The sequence below is a fragment of the Convolutriloba macropyga genome, chromosome 7 (genome assembly GCF_964194025.1).
Source record: "Convolutriloba macropyga chromosome 7, txConMacr16.3, whole genome shotgun sequence".
Classification (NCBI taxonomy): domain Eukaryota; kingdom Metazoa; phylum Xenacoelomorpha; order Acoela; family Convolutidae; genus Convolutriloba; species Convolutriloba macropyga.
This window is the reverse complement of record NC_134474.1, coordinates 12,863,343-12,878,987: the sequence shown is the minus strand read 5'-3', so window position 1 is coordinate 12,878,987 and position 15,645 is coordinate 12,863,343. Positions and strand designations below refer to the sequence as shown.

General features: G+C 34.5%; 1 protein-coding gene across 4 annotated transcripts in view; it reads right to left on the bottom strand.

The window, feature by feature from the left end:
• LOC142342611 (inositol 1,4,5-trisphosphate-gated calcium channel ITPR2-like) overlaps window positions 1-12,519 on the bottom strand; it is a 144,995-nt gene extending 132,476 nt beyond the window's left edge. For 2 of the 4 annotated variants that reach the window (XM_075394021.1, XM_075394020.1), the window contains exons 1-4: window positions 12,296-12,519; window positions 6,461-6,623; window positions 5,860-5,930; window positions 2,393-2,468 (exon numbers count right to left, since the gene is read on the bottom strand). In XM_075394021.1, coding sequence (XP_075250136.1) covers window positions 2,393-2,468; window positions 5,860-5,930; window positions 6,461-6,618 — 305 coding nt within the window. In that variant the 5' untranslated portion in view covers window positions 6,619-6,623; window positions 12,296-12,519. The remainder of the gene's footprint in view (window positions 1-2,392; window positions 2,469-5,859; window positions 5,931-6,460; window positions 6,624-12,295) is intronic. The other 2 variants (XM_075394024.1, XM_075394023.1) reach the window with 1 other exon arrangement.
• Window positions 12,520-15,645: the final 3,126 nt, after the last annotated feature.

Here is a 15,645-nt window from a genome sequence, read left to right as displayed (position 1 = left end):
CAGCTTAACGTATTTTATGTAAATAACATATTGGCGATGTTCTGGGCTGTAGGAAGGGGTTCTATTTTTGTTATGTTCGAGCTGTCTAAGTTGTATTTTGTGCAGTTGAAAAACGTAGTCAATTAGACCAACGTTTCGATTTGTAATTTTTTAACATCACTACCAAAAAGGCGGATATTTCACCCTGTTGAGTGCACGCTGTTTTGTTTACCGTACATTCACGTTCTTATGAGACAACAATAAAGCATTATTTGTCTAATTAACATGAGTTCAAATTTCAGGCAAGATTTTGCTGTCTGATCCATTACCCTAGCCGAACTGGGACGGTTATCTGCTAAGATCTTGTGAGAGTCTTGCAAATAAAGGTTATCTGCTAAGACGCAAGATTACGACGGTTATCTAGTAAGACACTTACAATAGTCTTCCACTACCAAAAAAAAATCAAATTTTGCCAAAAATTAAAAAAAAACACTTTTCAGTTGACTTGAAAATTTTAAGTTTATTTAGTTTATTCACGTTCGTAATTATTTTGAGCTGTCTATCAACCAATTAGTCAACAATAAAAAAGTAAACATTCTTCACCTTTCCTCAGTTATATAAACTAGAGTAGAAAAAGGAAATAATGATAGCTTGGCAAATGTCAAACTTTCAAACTTCGGTTTCGTTTTTTTTGACAAGAGTTTTGAGGAACACTTTTGAAAGTTATATTTTTTTTGTTTGTTCGAAAATATGTCATAACTAAAATTCCAAAAACCAATGGATTATGAGCTATTTTAAGCCAATATTACATATCAAGGAATTTCAACTGCACGCTCTGGCTTCATCCAGCAATGATTTTGCTGGCAAGACAATAAAAACCCAAAAGGGGAAAGATTTATCCAGCACTCTTTTGTTTAATACGTTTCACACATAATGAAAGACTGTCCCTAATCTGAACGTTACCCAGGCTGAGGTAGCCAGACTGAAAATCCATATATCCAGACCTTCCCAGACAAAACATGTCTATGTCCAGACATCTCCAGCGCGAACGTACCTATGTTCAGACGTTTGTGCGTTCAAAAATAATTGTGCATTCTTCTTTGTTCGTTCAAAAGTCCCTATGTCCAGATTTTCGTGCGTTCAAAATCACATTTGACCAGACTTTCGTGCGTTCCAAACCAAATTTAGTGCGCTCAAGTTCTCAAAATTTGTGCGTTCAAGTCCAGAATATTGTGCGTTCAAAAACCTCTATGTCCAGAATTTCGTGCGTTCAAAATTTCGTATGTTCAGACTTTCGTGCGTTTATGTCCAGGCCTATCACCAGCTTTATTCATATAAGTTGTATACAACGTTTTTATAAAGTATTCATTTGAAGTATAGATATCTTAAGGTGATGTTTGTGATGAGGTGCCACAGCATTTGTTGCTTTTTAGATTAACAAAAGGTGCTCGATGAAGGTATTGACTGAAGGGGGTACCAGCCACCCAGTAAGTAAAATTTGATTTTGTTTTGCAACTTCAGCAATGGTCTATAATTCTAGGCGGGAAATTGTCTAAAGCAAAGCAAAATAATGGATGCGAATTTTCCTGCAGTTCGACATTTCGCAACTTTTAAACACAAGTGAGTTGAGATTTTCTTGATAGAAAACTTTCACTTGAATGGGCACTTTAGTAAGAGCGCTGACTCAAATATGCGCTCATCAGTTTTGGAATTCTTGTTTCCATTCAAAAAATTTTCCGGCGCTTCAGGGTCACTATGTCCAGACTTTCGTGCGTTCTAAGTTACCTATGTCCAGACTTTCGTGCGTTGATTTGTGTTTCCAGACCGCGTAATTTTGAACGCACGACACCCCCTTGAGCGTTCATTTCGGTCTGGACATATCGACTTTCGGTCTGGGACCTCAGCCTGGGTAAGCTCTCGGCCAGTTGACAGATGAATTGTCTTCCATAACAGGGTTACAAAAAGATACGAAGAGTCAATTATTTTCAGATTTGATCACACGACACAACACAGCACGACAAGACACGACATACCAGTACACGTTAAAATGTGATAGGACATTCATGGGGTAAAAGTGCTTACCAGTAAGGGCCAGCATAATAATATTCATTAATGAAAAATAAACTTGCAAATAAAACATCTTTTTTGATCGTAAAATTACTAAAAGTCCAAACAGCGTTGTTTTAAAAACTTACCCGGACCTAAAATGTGAATGAGTGAAACAAAACTTACTTCAGAAATTTGTACTGTAATGATTGCACTTTACAAATAAATTGATGCTAAATGTGCATTCTTAATCATTCCGTTCTATTGTTCATCTCATATTTACAATCTGGGTACTTTAAGTAACAGCTCTTCAAAAATTATCAGAAGATATTTTGACAGAAATTGAAAAAAATTAAAACCAACTTACTTGGACTGCTCCTGTAACTTGCGGAACTGTTTGTCCAGTTTGTATCTGTTGGCAACACAGATTTTGAATACAGCAACTGAAATTCAAGAGGATGAAAATCAACTCTATTTTTCTGCATTTATAGTGTAATTTTATCTTGATAAATCCTACACTGTCAGAATGTCCAAAATATGTTTTCAGACCTCCGCAATTAATGTATCTTCATTTCGGAGACTTAAATTGATGAACGTTAAGCGCTAAAACGCTAAAACGCTCTAATGACGCAATCTAAAATTTTTTTGAAAATTGGATATAAGATTTACTGTTAAAATGAGAAGTGATTGAATTCAATTGTTATTACTAGCAAACCAACTTTTTAATAACTTGTAATCGTTACTGCAAGATTGCTAGCAGGAAAACATTGAAGTTCTTCTATCAGAAAAAAAACTTTTCAAGTTTGAGATTTATACTTTTGAAGTGCGCCATCAGTGCAAGCAGTAGCGAGCTATCTTAATTTTTTACACACCAAAATTTTAATTAACTCACAAAAATTGGTTAAATTGGCTGTTTGGTTTTTCAAAGGTTGAATTAAAGATTCTCAGAAATTTGTAACGCTGGTGTACATGAGATTACGCGGCCAATGCTAAAAAATCGACATAAAATATGGTCAATTTTGTCAGACAACTTCACGACCGATGTTTAAGGTTAGAGCTGTAAGCAAGCGTAGAAAGGAGTTGAATTGGCCTAATTTGGCTCAAGTTTGCTACTAAATTGGAGGTATGTGCACTCATCTTTTACCGAGTAATTTTGGGGCAAGAGTGAGAACTTGGGAAAATCTTTTGTCCCTAATATCTACCTCATATGTCACTTGTTTTCACACTATAACTAATTCTTTCCAGATAACTTAGATAGTGTCATTTAGACTGAAATGAAGGAAATCAAAATTGGTGATTAAAATCAGAAAGTTCCTCTTGATTAAAAATACGGATTAAGTGGACAATTGGCTGTTTTGAGATTGCACAAAATATTGTGGTTCAAAAGAACAATTAAGTCTTTGAATGGGGTCTCAAAAAATCTAAGAAAATTGGGCACTAGGGTTTTTGGCAATTAATGTGTTCAAAGTTGTGGAAATGGTTAATGTTTATCCGTGACAAAGTGTAAGTTTTTTCGACAATTTTAGTAATTTGTATCCAAGTTTTGCATAAAAATATTCCATCGTTGATAATGGTATATAATTTGAAAAAAAAAACTATGAACAGAGTTTTGGCGCTCAATTCAACGAAACGCAAAATTAATTGAAATGTGCTTTTTGGGTATTGATCTAGAAGTCAAGAACCTGCAAATCGTTGCTGTGGATTTATAGGCAATTTTTAAAATTTTATGGAATTCTGTCTTCCTGTTAGTTGTTTTTATGACAGCAATTCTCATTGTTGGTTGACTTGAGAACAATTTTGAGAAAACTTATTTCAAAATTCAATTTGCAGAGACTTTTCTCTGGCATGTTTAGTTTCGCGATCTGAAGACTAACAAAAAGAAACTGGAAATTATCTTTGAGGCATAATTTTATTTCAAATTCGCCTCTCAAAGTTTACCAAATTTGTTCTATAGCATTGCTCCAGTTCGATAAAAAAAATTTTTCAAGGAAATTACAATCGGGTAATGAAATTTTAATTTCATAAAGATCAATATCCGGAACTCTGTTTAATTGAGTGCGTGGGTTCGTATCTGGAAGGATTATTCTGGCAAATTACAACATTCTAACCAAGGACGCTAATCAGCCAAAATTTTGTAATGATCCAGCTAATTTTAAATTGTCTGCAAAGATTGTCTTCCACTAGTAGAGCCAACAAGGCTAATCAACAAAAATGTTTTTTTTTGGGCCATGACGGCTATCATCAATAGTTTTGAAAAGTGTCCTTTCCCCGTGTTGGTTAAGTGTGACTATAATTATTAGACCTTCCTGATAGTATTTCAAAATTATAAGCATAATTTTACTGAGAATATTTTGACTATAACCAACAAGAAGAAATTTAGACTAGCAACGGAGAATTGCTATTAAATTTGACTGCGAGTGTAGAAAGTCATTGCTATGCTCGATTTTCAATCGTACGAAACCGTTCGTATTATCGGTCTGAAAATCAAAAAATCAATAGTGAAGTCCTTTGCATATGATCATATCAAAATACTGAGGTTCTTTTCATAGTTTATGTGATTCGAATTCCAAAATGTTACAAAGTTTTAACAAATGGGTTTTTTGTTCAGAACTTTTTTTAGAACTGTGCCGGCACTGAAATTTTTTTATAGCACTACCAACAATGTGACATAAAATTAACGCTAAGTTCACCGGTCCCGTAGCAAATCGGCAGAGCCTATCAGGCCTGATTCAGAGATGCAGAGAGCCACCAAGTGTTGGCAGAGAGGCAACAGACTTGGGTAGACGACCAAGACTAGGATGCTTTCTCAGCAGAGAAAACCCTCGACTTGGACATAGCAGAACCCACGTCTGCAGCCTGATAAGCTTGATATCATGAAGATAGGACAATTTTATAATGGAGGGAAATAGTTCGCTAATTTTTATACAATAAACTGTATGTGAATAATTTGATTATTATTTAACAATAATGCGATTGTTGTTTAAAAGACAATGCAATTATTAATTTAATAATCATTTTTTTAAGTTAAATGCAAAGCTAAGGCAGGGAAAAAAACTCGTTGGTGCAAAGGATCCACACAACAGAGATAAAAATGATCCAAACTGCGAGTCAATTAACAATCGTCTTGAATGAAGTAATAGAATAACTCAGAGTCAAAAATTACAATTCTTTCAAAAATCACCTCCTTTACTTCGACGTGTAAAATTCTACTGTAAGAATTGTCCTCTGAAAATTATTTTTTCCCACAGAAGTTCACTGCATTATTTCGATCTCTTTTTCGTTGAATTCTTGATCCGGACAATTTCCACCCATGTTCAATATTTTTGGAAGACACAGTATTCCAAAATTTTTTCACAAGGGATGAGGCGGCCTTTCCAGCTCTAGTTTTTGTTGAATATTTACCAGTAACCAGCTTCCGATTTTTGAAAAACTACATTTACCAACATCAAATCTACGCTACAGCCAACCAACCAAAAAATACTGCTTCAATCACAAAATAAACTCATCTGCACTAGAAAACTCTATCCTTCATAATAAATTTCTTAACGTGAATTTTTTTAAAAACATAATTGAAATGGATACAAGACCAATAGTACTAAAGAAACATCTTAAATTGTTTTTCTTTCATTTATTTAAACAAAACTCGAATAATGCGTCGTACGGCAAGGCATCATGGAAAAGTTTTAAGTTTTCATAGTACCACTGTCTCAATGTAAACCGTAATATATTTAATTTATTTCATTTATACTCTGATCTACACTGCCCATTTAGTTGTTTTGCTGTTAATAACTTAATGGGAATTAATGTTTTTTTTATTTACAGGCAAGAACTCACCGTGTGGATTGGGTAAGTTTGGGTAGATCTGATCTGGGTCTCGGCTGACTGCCAATGTGTTGAACTGAATTCTGCAAAAACAACCAGTTAGTGATATTGAGTTAAAACAAACCCTCCCCAAAACAAAAAATTATTTTGGCGGCGAAAAGGGAAAATATATATACGGTTTTACTACTACTGTTGTCATTATACACCAAATGCGCCATTGGTGTGCAGTATTATATTGCATCCAAATTTTTAATCAGATCTGTTTGCAATTTGTGAAACTCGAAGATTGCGAAAACTATTTAAAATTATCCGCCCCAAATTCTCGCTTAAAAATTCTCAAAATACGCTCATAATATTTGTGAGAGATTTGTGTGATTTATCCCTTAATAAGATAGGGTATGAATACTGCAATTAAATGTGACGGCGAATGATCCGTTATCAATTTGGCAGCAGTTCTGCGAGTAACGTGGGTAAAAGAGTCAATTAACGAAGCCGAAGCATGATTAAATTCCATCTCAGAACCAAACGTCACACTTTGCGCCTGTTTACAAGACTCGGAATTTAACCCAAAGTTAACCCAAGTTTGATAATGGGAAGACCCAAGGAATCTTACCCAGCTTGTCTGTTGTAGAGGTATCCTCCCCCTTCTGGGCTGTAGAAGCTGACAAAGTCCCCAATTGACACTGGGGCTTGTGTGGTGACGTCATTCATCACAGACTGACCTCCTCCTCCGCCTACGCCACCACCCCCAACCACAAAGGGTAGCGCCATTTTCACTGAAACAAAAGTTATTTGAGCACCTGCTGCGAAAATTGTGAAGACCGAATTTGAGTAGAATACAAAAGTCAAGTTTACGGGAAAATAATGCCCAGGTTGAGGTCCCAGACCGAAAGTCCATATGTCCAGACAGTCTCAGGCAAAACATGTGTATGTCCAGATCACTCCAGATGGAACGTACTTATGTCCGAACTTTCGTGCGATCAAAAATATTTGTGCGTTCTTCGTGCTTTTAAAAGACCCTTTAACCAGAATTTCGTGCGACCAATGTGACCTATATCTAGCGTTAAAAGTTGCCTATTTCCAGACTACTGTGTGTTTATTCGTGTTTCCAGACCGTGTAATTTCGAACGCACGACACCCGGCGTGTACGTTCATTTCGGTTTGGAACTATCAACTTTCGGTCTTGGACGTCGACCGGGGTAAGTTCCCAGGCTGAGGTCCAAGACAGAAGCAAGCATGGCCCAGAGCGAAGATGAAGACACGAGGGGGGGGGGGGGGGGCGTCGTGCCTTCAAAATTTTCATAGGCCGGAAACATCGAAAACGCACTAAAGTCTGGCGAATGCGCGAAAATCTGAACATGAACTCACAAATGTATGGACATGAACTCAATTTTGCTCTAATCAACTCAAAGTTTGCGTGAATTAGAAATCCCTCTTTTCTTTTTTTCTTTTTGGACGCTCCAAAAACGAATGATCAAAACTTTTCCGTTTGTTTGACCTCCCTCAGCTAGTAATGCATTCCCCAGTTGCACAGCATATGTGATTACCCAAGTCGAGAAGAAATGGAAATCTTGTAAGAGTTTGAAAAAATTCTAGAATTTTATATGCTTAGTCTTGAATGATTTTTCCCCAAGATCAAACAAATTTGCAAAATAAGTTTTTTTTCGTGCAGGACTATACTTGATATCGTTTTTGCAATTAAACAGAATATTTTACAAAATGGAAAGCGTTTGAAGACAAGCAGAACTACAACTTATCAATACGTTTTATAGTCATCTTGAATGAAAACTTGATATTGAACAAAATTTGCATTTTTATTGATAAAGTAAACGTACAGAAAAATTGTGAGCCAACAAAAGTTGGAAATAGACCTAGATTGCAAGATTAGACATTATTGATTTACGTATAAATATAAAGAGCAAAAACAAGTTTTTATAACTATATTTTTGTGGAAGCCATGACAGAAATCAGGCTCCAAAAGTTGTTGACAGTGCACACCCTTTTTCTCTGAATGGTCAAAAAGGGAGAGTATATTGTACATTCCACTAAAGGATTCGCGTATTCAACCAAACAAAGCAGAGAGAGATCGAATACAACGAATTAGCAAGCATCGTGCAACATAACCGTCTATATTGAAATATAGATATAGACCTTACAAACGTTTAACTTTTTTATCTTAAAAACATTCTAAATCTTACAATATATAAATTTTCGCCCAAATAAGCATTCAAGATAACACAAGTCATGTTCTCGACAAGACTGCATATAGAATCTTCATCCAAAAAAATGTGTGGCGTGTGCTTTGGTGGGATACAAATAACTTGTACACATGCTTTCTAAACGTTTATGATTTCTTTCTTTTGAAAAAAAATAATACAAAAAAAATCTGAAAACGATATTTTTTGGTAATTTGATATAAAAAGTTCTTGGGGAAGAACTTGAATTTGATAAGTTTAACTTTCTTGCCTGGTCATAATTAGTTCTTAACTTTTGGAATTAGAATAGCAAAAATAGTGAACCTTTTAGAACCTTTGATTCGAAAAAAATTTTGATCGAGAATACTCCTAATCGAAATAAGGAAGAAATTTATGGTTCTGATAAATCGACTAATTTTCACACAATTCTAACCTCGAGATAATCAAGAATGTCTGACAGCCTTTTGTATTGAGCGCGTTTATTCGAAATGCTAATTTTTGATGTCTACTTTTTAACTTATTTTGTATACGAGAAATTTTTTTTTTGGTCCGCAAACATTAAAGCAAGAGTAAGTTTTTTGTGTTGCCAATGTAGGAGTCTTGTTTTTGATTGCTACTTTTGGTTTTCCAACGATTTAGGTCATTCAGCTAAACGCTTTTATTCGTTGAAAATGACATTCTAATTTAAGGAAAAAACTAAACTTGCAAAAGGATGAAATGTACAACTTCCAGCTGGTCAGGAGAAACGTTGTTTCCTAAGACTAAAGGACAATAATACTTCGATCTAACCGGATGCCATTTGCTATTTTTTTTCGAAAAGACCATTTGATACTGTACACTAACAATTTTGAGCTACCTTAATCTGAATTGTATTATATTTGTAGACATTTTCGAATGGCTTGAATGTTCTTGGAGTCAAAAAAAGATTTGTTTGGCTGGTATGGCTAGCAGGACAGTGACTCTTTACTAGGCTCTTTACTAGGCTCTTGATAACTTAAGCATTTTTTTTTCAAATTGATTTCATGTTTTCAAGTCATTCCTCGATTTTTAGTTTAATGTGGCTGGGGAACTGTAACTGAGCTCATTAATTTTGTTAACTTTTTACATATACGCTTCGTTTTTGAGATATATAGTTATTTCGACAGCAGAATTCAGGAAAAAAATTGAGTAAATTTCAAATTTGAAGAAAAATTGACAAAATGGGGTCTTTTATATCAATTTTTTCTTTGAGAGTTAACTGGGACTTAGAAAAACACTTTTAAATTTAGTCTATTTTTACAAAATCGAGAGACATTGGTCAATATTGTCTATCCGGATCGACCCGGTGAAACGAATCCCAAAGTTCTTGTTTTGTTCCCGTTGAGAATAGAAGAAACCTTACCAGGATCCTATCAAGAAATTTATCAGGAAATGTAGGTGGTGGTAAGTATGTGCAAGTTCTCACTTTTCCCACTAGAAAAAATTGAGAAATGTCAGAATCCTAAAAAGAAGTTTGAAAGTTTTTTTCCGAGCAGGAAATTACGGAAAAGCTTGTGAAAGCTTTTTTCCGAGCAGGATATCATGAAAAAGCGGGTTTTAGTAAGATAATCAGTAATCCTAATGCGATTAGTAGGAATCGTTGCACCGGGGAGGTTTAGCGGTGAATTTTCGTAGGAAATGCGTTGAAATGCTATGAAGAAAAACAATTTTCACCGCGTATTTCTTACATCCTTTTGCGGTGGATGAGGTGTAATGCGGTGAATTATTTATTTTCACCGCCTTCTCGGTATAATTACAAAAAACTTCCATACATGAATCCACCCTCCCACCTCCTGCATGCCTTCAACTTCTTATTCAACTGCGCCCACTGTCACGTACTTCTATGATATTTATTCCGAATTTAAATAAGATTCAATAAACTTTGGAAAACAAATGCGGTGATTTTTGCGGTGAAATGCGGTAAGAAATGCGTCGAACTTGGCGATGAATTTTGTAAGAAAAGCTATAAAATATTTTTTTTCATCGCATTCACCGCAATCACCGCTTTTCTTGCCAAAATTCACCACCTTCAACACATTTGTTACAAAAATTCACCAAAAACCTCGACCCGGGTAGAATTCAATGCAAGGTTGAATGAACCCGGCTTTGAGGTCAAAAAAACCAAAAACTAGGCACTTACTTTTCAGAAGGAACGTTAGTTTTATACAGATAACAGTGCAGAAAAAATTAGCTCAAGTTCTCAACTTCAAAATGAAAATCAAATTGCTTTTTTTTCCAATGCTAAATTGCATAGTCTCAATCAATTTGTCTCTCACGCATTTCTTTGAACATAAACATGAACGCTACTTTTGATGGTGCTAAAAAAAGTCAATATTTCGAATTCATTTGTAGGTAATTGGGCTCTTGTGGTTCCATTTCTTCTTATTTGTCAATATTTTCAATTGTTTAAAAATCTATCTGAAGTGTTAAACCAGATTGGAATTTTCCGTCCATATTGTCACTTCCTGAATGTCAATTTAGTTTTGACGAAATTGAAGAGACGAAAAGGCTACCGAAGGTGTGATTTTGCCCAAATGCTGGTTGCAGCAAGAATAATTTGCAAAAACCCTGGTAGCTTGATGAAAAATGTATACATACCAGGTTAACAACCCGTTTTTACTTTTAATCATGCTCGCTTTTTTTGTACTGTGCGTAACGAATACAGATCCAAAGAGAGAAAATTAAGAGCATATTAAATTTAGTCTGACAAATTGTTCGAGGTCCTCGTAAAAATTGTGCATGATTGGGTAGTCGCAGACCAAAAGCCCTTTTGCAACAATTCAGACCATTAACACCTATTATCAGACACTTTGGCTCTTTAAGGTGCATATGATCAGAATTTTGCTTTTTGGTGTTCATTTATGTTTAGAATGTGGCTCGCTTAAAGCGTTTTGGACTACACTTTAGCTCGTTCAAATTCTTCTGTATGATCAGCCTTTTGCTTGATTCACAGCATTTAGTCGCGTGTTATTTTGAACGCACCGAAACCCCCGTGTGTCTTTATGGTCTGATCATAATCATTTTTGAACGAGTCATATCTTGTAAACAAAAAAAATTTAAAAAAGAAAAGAAAACCACAGTGAGGATAAAAAATATTCTGTCACTTCAGTCAAGAAAACGTTTTCTCACGTTATGTTGAAACTTTAGAGAAAATTGTCTTGTCTCGACGAAAATTGTCTTTGTCTCAAAACCGCGCTTAATTTGCTAGACAAAATGTTACTTTTCTCGGTGGTCTCAAATGTACAACTTTTCTTTCCGTTGCTTCATGTATAGAGTTATTTTAGATTCTTGTTAACCTTTTAATAAACATAGTATTCTTCATCTCTGTCGGCGATTTATTTTTTTGAATTAAAAATAATTTACTAAATTGGAGGAGGTGTTTTATTTTTTTAAATCAAAGTAGTCGCATAAAACTGCTGTTTGGGTACGGTGATATATTTTTTCTATCTTTTTTCTCACCTTTTCTACCTCGATCGAACCAATGTAAATTTGGAAGATATCAAACTTATGGCAGGCGGAGTAAAGATGGACCTAAGGGCTCTTTCTGAATTGAAAAAATAATACAACAAACGATAGTGGAGACCTCAGAACTTGCGTTAAACATGGTCTTTAACGCAGCAACAAGAAAGGGGGAATATAAAGTTCTACTACCTATGATCCAAATTGAACTAAAAATGCAAATATTTTAAGCTTCAATATGAGGAACAATGAATCCTTTTTTATGGTTTTTAGGAAGCTAGAATTTTGCACAACATCAAAAAATGGGTTCTATATCTGATTATGTTGTTATCTTTTATCCAAGTTTAATTCTTGGTGGCGGTCAAGAAATCGGATAGGCAAGGAAGTCGGATTCTGAAAAAGTGCGTCTGGCGAGCCAAAATTTTCGGGATAGCGATATCATGGATTTTCCCTAACGTGCCGTTGGGCGCAATAATTAGCTGAGCAGATGAGAGACATGACCATGGAGAGCGGTCTGCTGGGGCTTGAAACCACTCAATGCCATTAAAAATGGCGTATTTCGTTTCTTTGTAATACATTAAAAATTAGAAATTCTATGCGTTGTCGTGATCATAACAGTTAACAATGAATTATGGGCTTACTTTTACTTCGGCTTACTTTGCGTTCACCGAATAATTCACCCTTACCGTTTTTCTCTGAATAATTTCTTCTCAACCAACAAACAGAATTTCTCTTACCCTACAATTTTTTTTCGCCATTTTCAATTATGAACTGACCTGCAACGCTTCTGTTGTGTTCCAATGTCTAATGCAATTTATGTCCCCTCGAGTAAGATAAATAACAATTTTTCAAGCACTTGATAAAACTAAACTTGACTACCACAGCCGTGTGGTAAATTGTTGTTCGGCAAAAAGATTATAAATACAATCAGAGGTTCAATAGAAAATAAGAGAACAATTCTCGATTTCATCAGCAAAGCACGCCATTTGGTTTTTGCATTGTTTCTCTCTGGCTTTATTAACTCTTCGATTTTTGTAATATCAAATGCTTTAGTTAGACGTTTAACTTCATAATAAGAGCTCCTTTATAAGTTACTCGAATGAAACGCGGCCACTTAAGGCTAATTTGAAGATTTTGGACAAAATTCTCTTTAAAAGTTTAGCTTCAGAGCTTTTTGTACAAGTATGTGACAGTTTAATTACTGTGACGTACGCTAAAGAGAAAAGATACAAACAACCATGCTGTTATATGGTCAATGAAGACAATTTTCGATTAAAATGTGATCAAGAAAAGATAAATTGAATTGAAAATTATTCCATGACGGGCTACAGAGCTAAAGAAGATTAGATAAAACTTCGGATAAAAGTTTTCGAAGCTGATATGCTTTGTTTCTGTGATATGTTGAAAACTGGCGTTCAACGAATTATATCACATTTAAATTGTTTTTTTTTACAGAAAAATAAATTAAAGTATTTGACTTATTATACCTAGCCCCTATAAAGATATTATTAACTATTTTTTAAGAGAATCTCATCTACGCACCTCCAAACCGGTCCACACATCTCCACTCCGGTCTACTTCGATTTTAATTTGTCTTGGGTCACTTTATTAATAGTCGCCGTTCATAGATGCTTTTGAAGTCACTTGAATATAAATGAAAATCAGATGCATCATAACATTCTTGGTCTAGCAAAGTTGTATAGTTGGCTAGTTCTATAACTAAACCAGATTTTTTCGGTGCCAGTAATTTAAGTTGTATTTTTCCTTGACATCCAAGAGCTGGTTCAAGACAACTAGCTGGGCTAGCGAAAAATACTCTAGACACTGAAAAATGCACTAAAGTCCTTGTATTCCCTATGAAATTTCCATGAGCTTAAAAAAACTTCAGCTAAGTTTTCCGGTAGAAACTTAAAAAGGCATATCAAAACAGAGACGCACTATTTTTGTACGAAACAATATCAGCATACCATACAGAGAATATAGCGAAACAAAAGTTTCCGAACACGAAAAAAAACAGATTACAAACTACTACAAAAAACGTTGCTGAAAAAGAGGGGGATTGCTATGGTTTTTGCTTCCCACGATAAGTTTTCTAAACCAGCAAATAACCTATGTCGGTTTTAATCATTAAAAACTCAATTTGCCAAATGGCGACTGTTGGTGTTTTCAGTGTTCAGGTAAAATTATCTGAATAACAAATGTCAAGGAAAAGATAGTGGGGTTTGTTGTTCTGAGAGAGGTGGCGTAGAAAAAAATTATAAAAGAAAATTTTTTGTAACGCAACTGAAAAAGTGTGCCCTTTCAAATCGTTTTCATAATAGAGACAAAGATTTGGTTGACAAAATGAAAATTTCACTTATTTCAATCAATATTTGTATGCCTAGGAGATATCAACATCATTTCCAGCACCTACAGGGCCTTTGCATACAGTTTTAAATTTTGTGTCATTTGGGCGTTTAAAATGTATTTTTCAAAGTTTTTCATATTGTTTCCCGCTTTGAAGATTTTGTTGCTACTGGGATCAATTTGCATTTAAATGCAGATAATTTCTTCTGCAAATTTTGGGTTTCTTACAGGCACTTTTGTTTGAACAATTTGTTTCAAATAGAAATGATTGATTAGGTCAACAATTCGCTTCTTTTTTATATTTATGATTTGCGACAATTTCCATATTTGTTTTGTTCTTCCGAGATAAGTTTTCTCAGGTACAGCTTGTTATACAGACAGTTGTTGTGTTTAATACAAAGAGGAGAGATTTGAATGTATGGCAAACTTTACAGATTTAATGCAATGTCCAAACTCAAAATTCCTGTTTGTATACACTTATCGCTTATGTTGCTTAGTGCACTATCTGTTAAACAGATAGTCAATGCGAAAGCAGGAACTTTATTGAAAGATTGCAATCATGCAATTGGACGATCAAGACAATAAATGCATATGATCAGATTTTTTTTATCTGGTTTGGGAAATCATAACATTCTTCAATTACAAGTATCAGAAAGTGACTAGCTCAACCTCAATTGTAACGGTTGAATCCAAAACTTACTTGTAACGTTTATAACTGATTCTTGGTTTTTTACAATTCAAGGAATTTGAATTGTATTGGGGCGCTAACTTTTTTACGACTCGAAGAGGAGTATTGGAGAAGTCACTTTTTTAATTAATTTTATTGGAGTGAATTTTGAAGCGGGAAATGAAACGCGTGAACAGATTTGGAGTGATTTTGGTGCTGAACAAAAGTGAAGAGCGGAGCCAAAAGAGTGGTTTTTTGTTTAAATCGCTGTTTTCTAGTGAGCGAGAAATTGAGGTGCGAAAAAAATTCTGTAAGCGAGCGAAATTTTTTGTTCACGCGCGGCATTTTAAAGCATTTTTTTCACTTTTTTTGGTTGAGAGTTTTGATTATGATTTTGCTTTAATTTTAGGCTGGTTTCCGTAGTGGTTTGAAGGTTTCTGGAAATTCATATGAATTTATGAAACATCGGAGGTTTTAATGCATTTTGCTGATTTTCGGGCTATTTTTTTGCGTTTTTTTGACGATTATTTTGTTTTTATAGGCTCAAATAGGTATTAAAGATACTCTTTCTACTTGGGCAAATTTATTGGTTGCATTTATATGGGTAGGAATCATTTTTTTTTGTTGAGAAATATGACAAAAAAAGGAAAAATTGGAACTTTTTTTTTCCAATTTTTTGGAGTTTTTCGATTTTTTTTCTGTTTTTAGACAAGTTGCTTAGCCTATTATGGCTTGCCTATTGGTTTGCGAGCATCTGGATACCGTATTGGCTGGAAGGAATTTTTCTTTGGATTTATATGCTTTTGAAATATTAAAAAATTTGAGGACTTTTTCCAGTTTTTTAGTGAAAGTTGTCATTAAGAGCTTTTATAAAATAATTTAGCCTCAAGTTTTTTTTAAATTCAATTAAGTGATTTTAGTAAATACTATTTGTTTTGATGAAGTTATTTTGGCAGAGATAGTTTTTTTCCGAATCTCAATTAATAAAACAATTTGATCAGATTTTTTAAATCATATTTTAACAGATTTGATTTTATAGTTTTTACTTTCTTGTTTCGTAGTTTTGTTTCAAGAAACTTAGTGAAGGCACATTTTGTTTGTTTGATGAGTAGT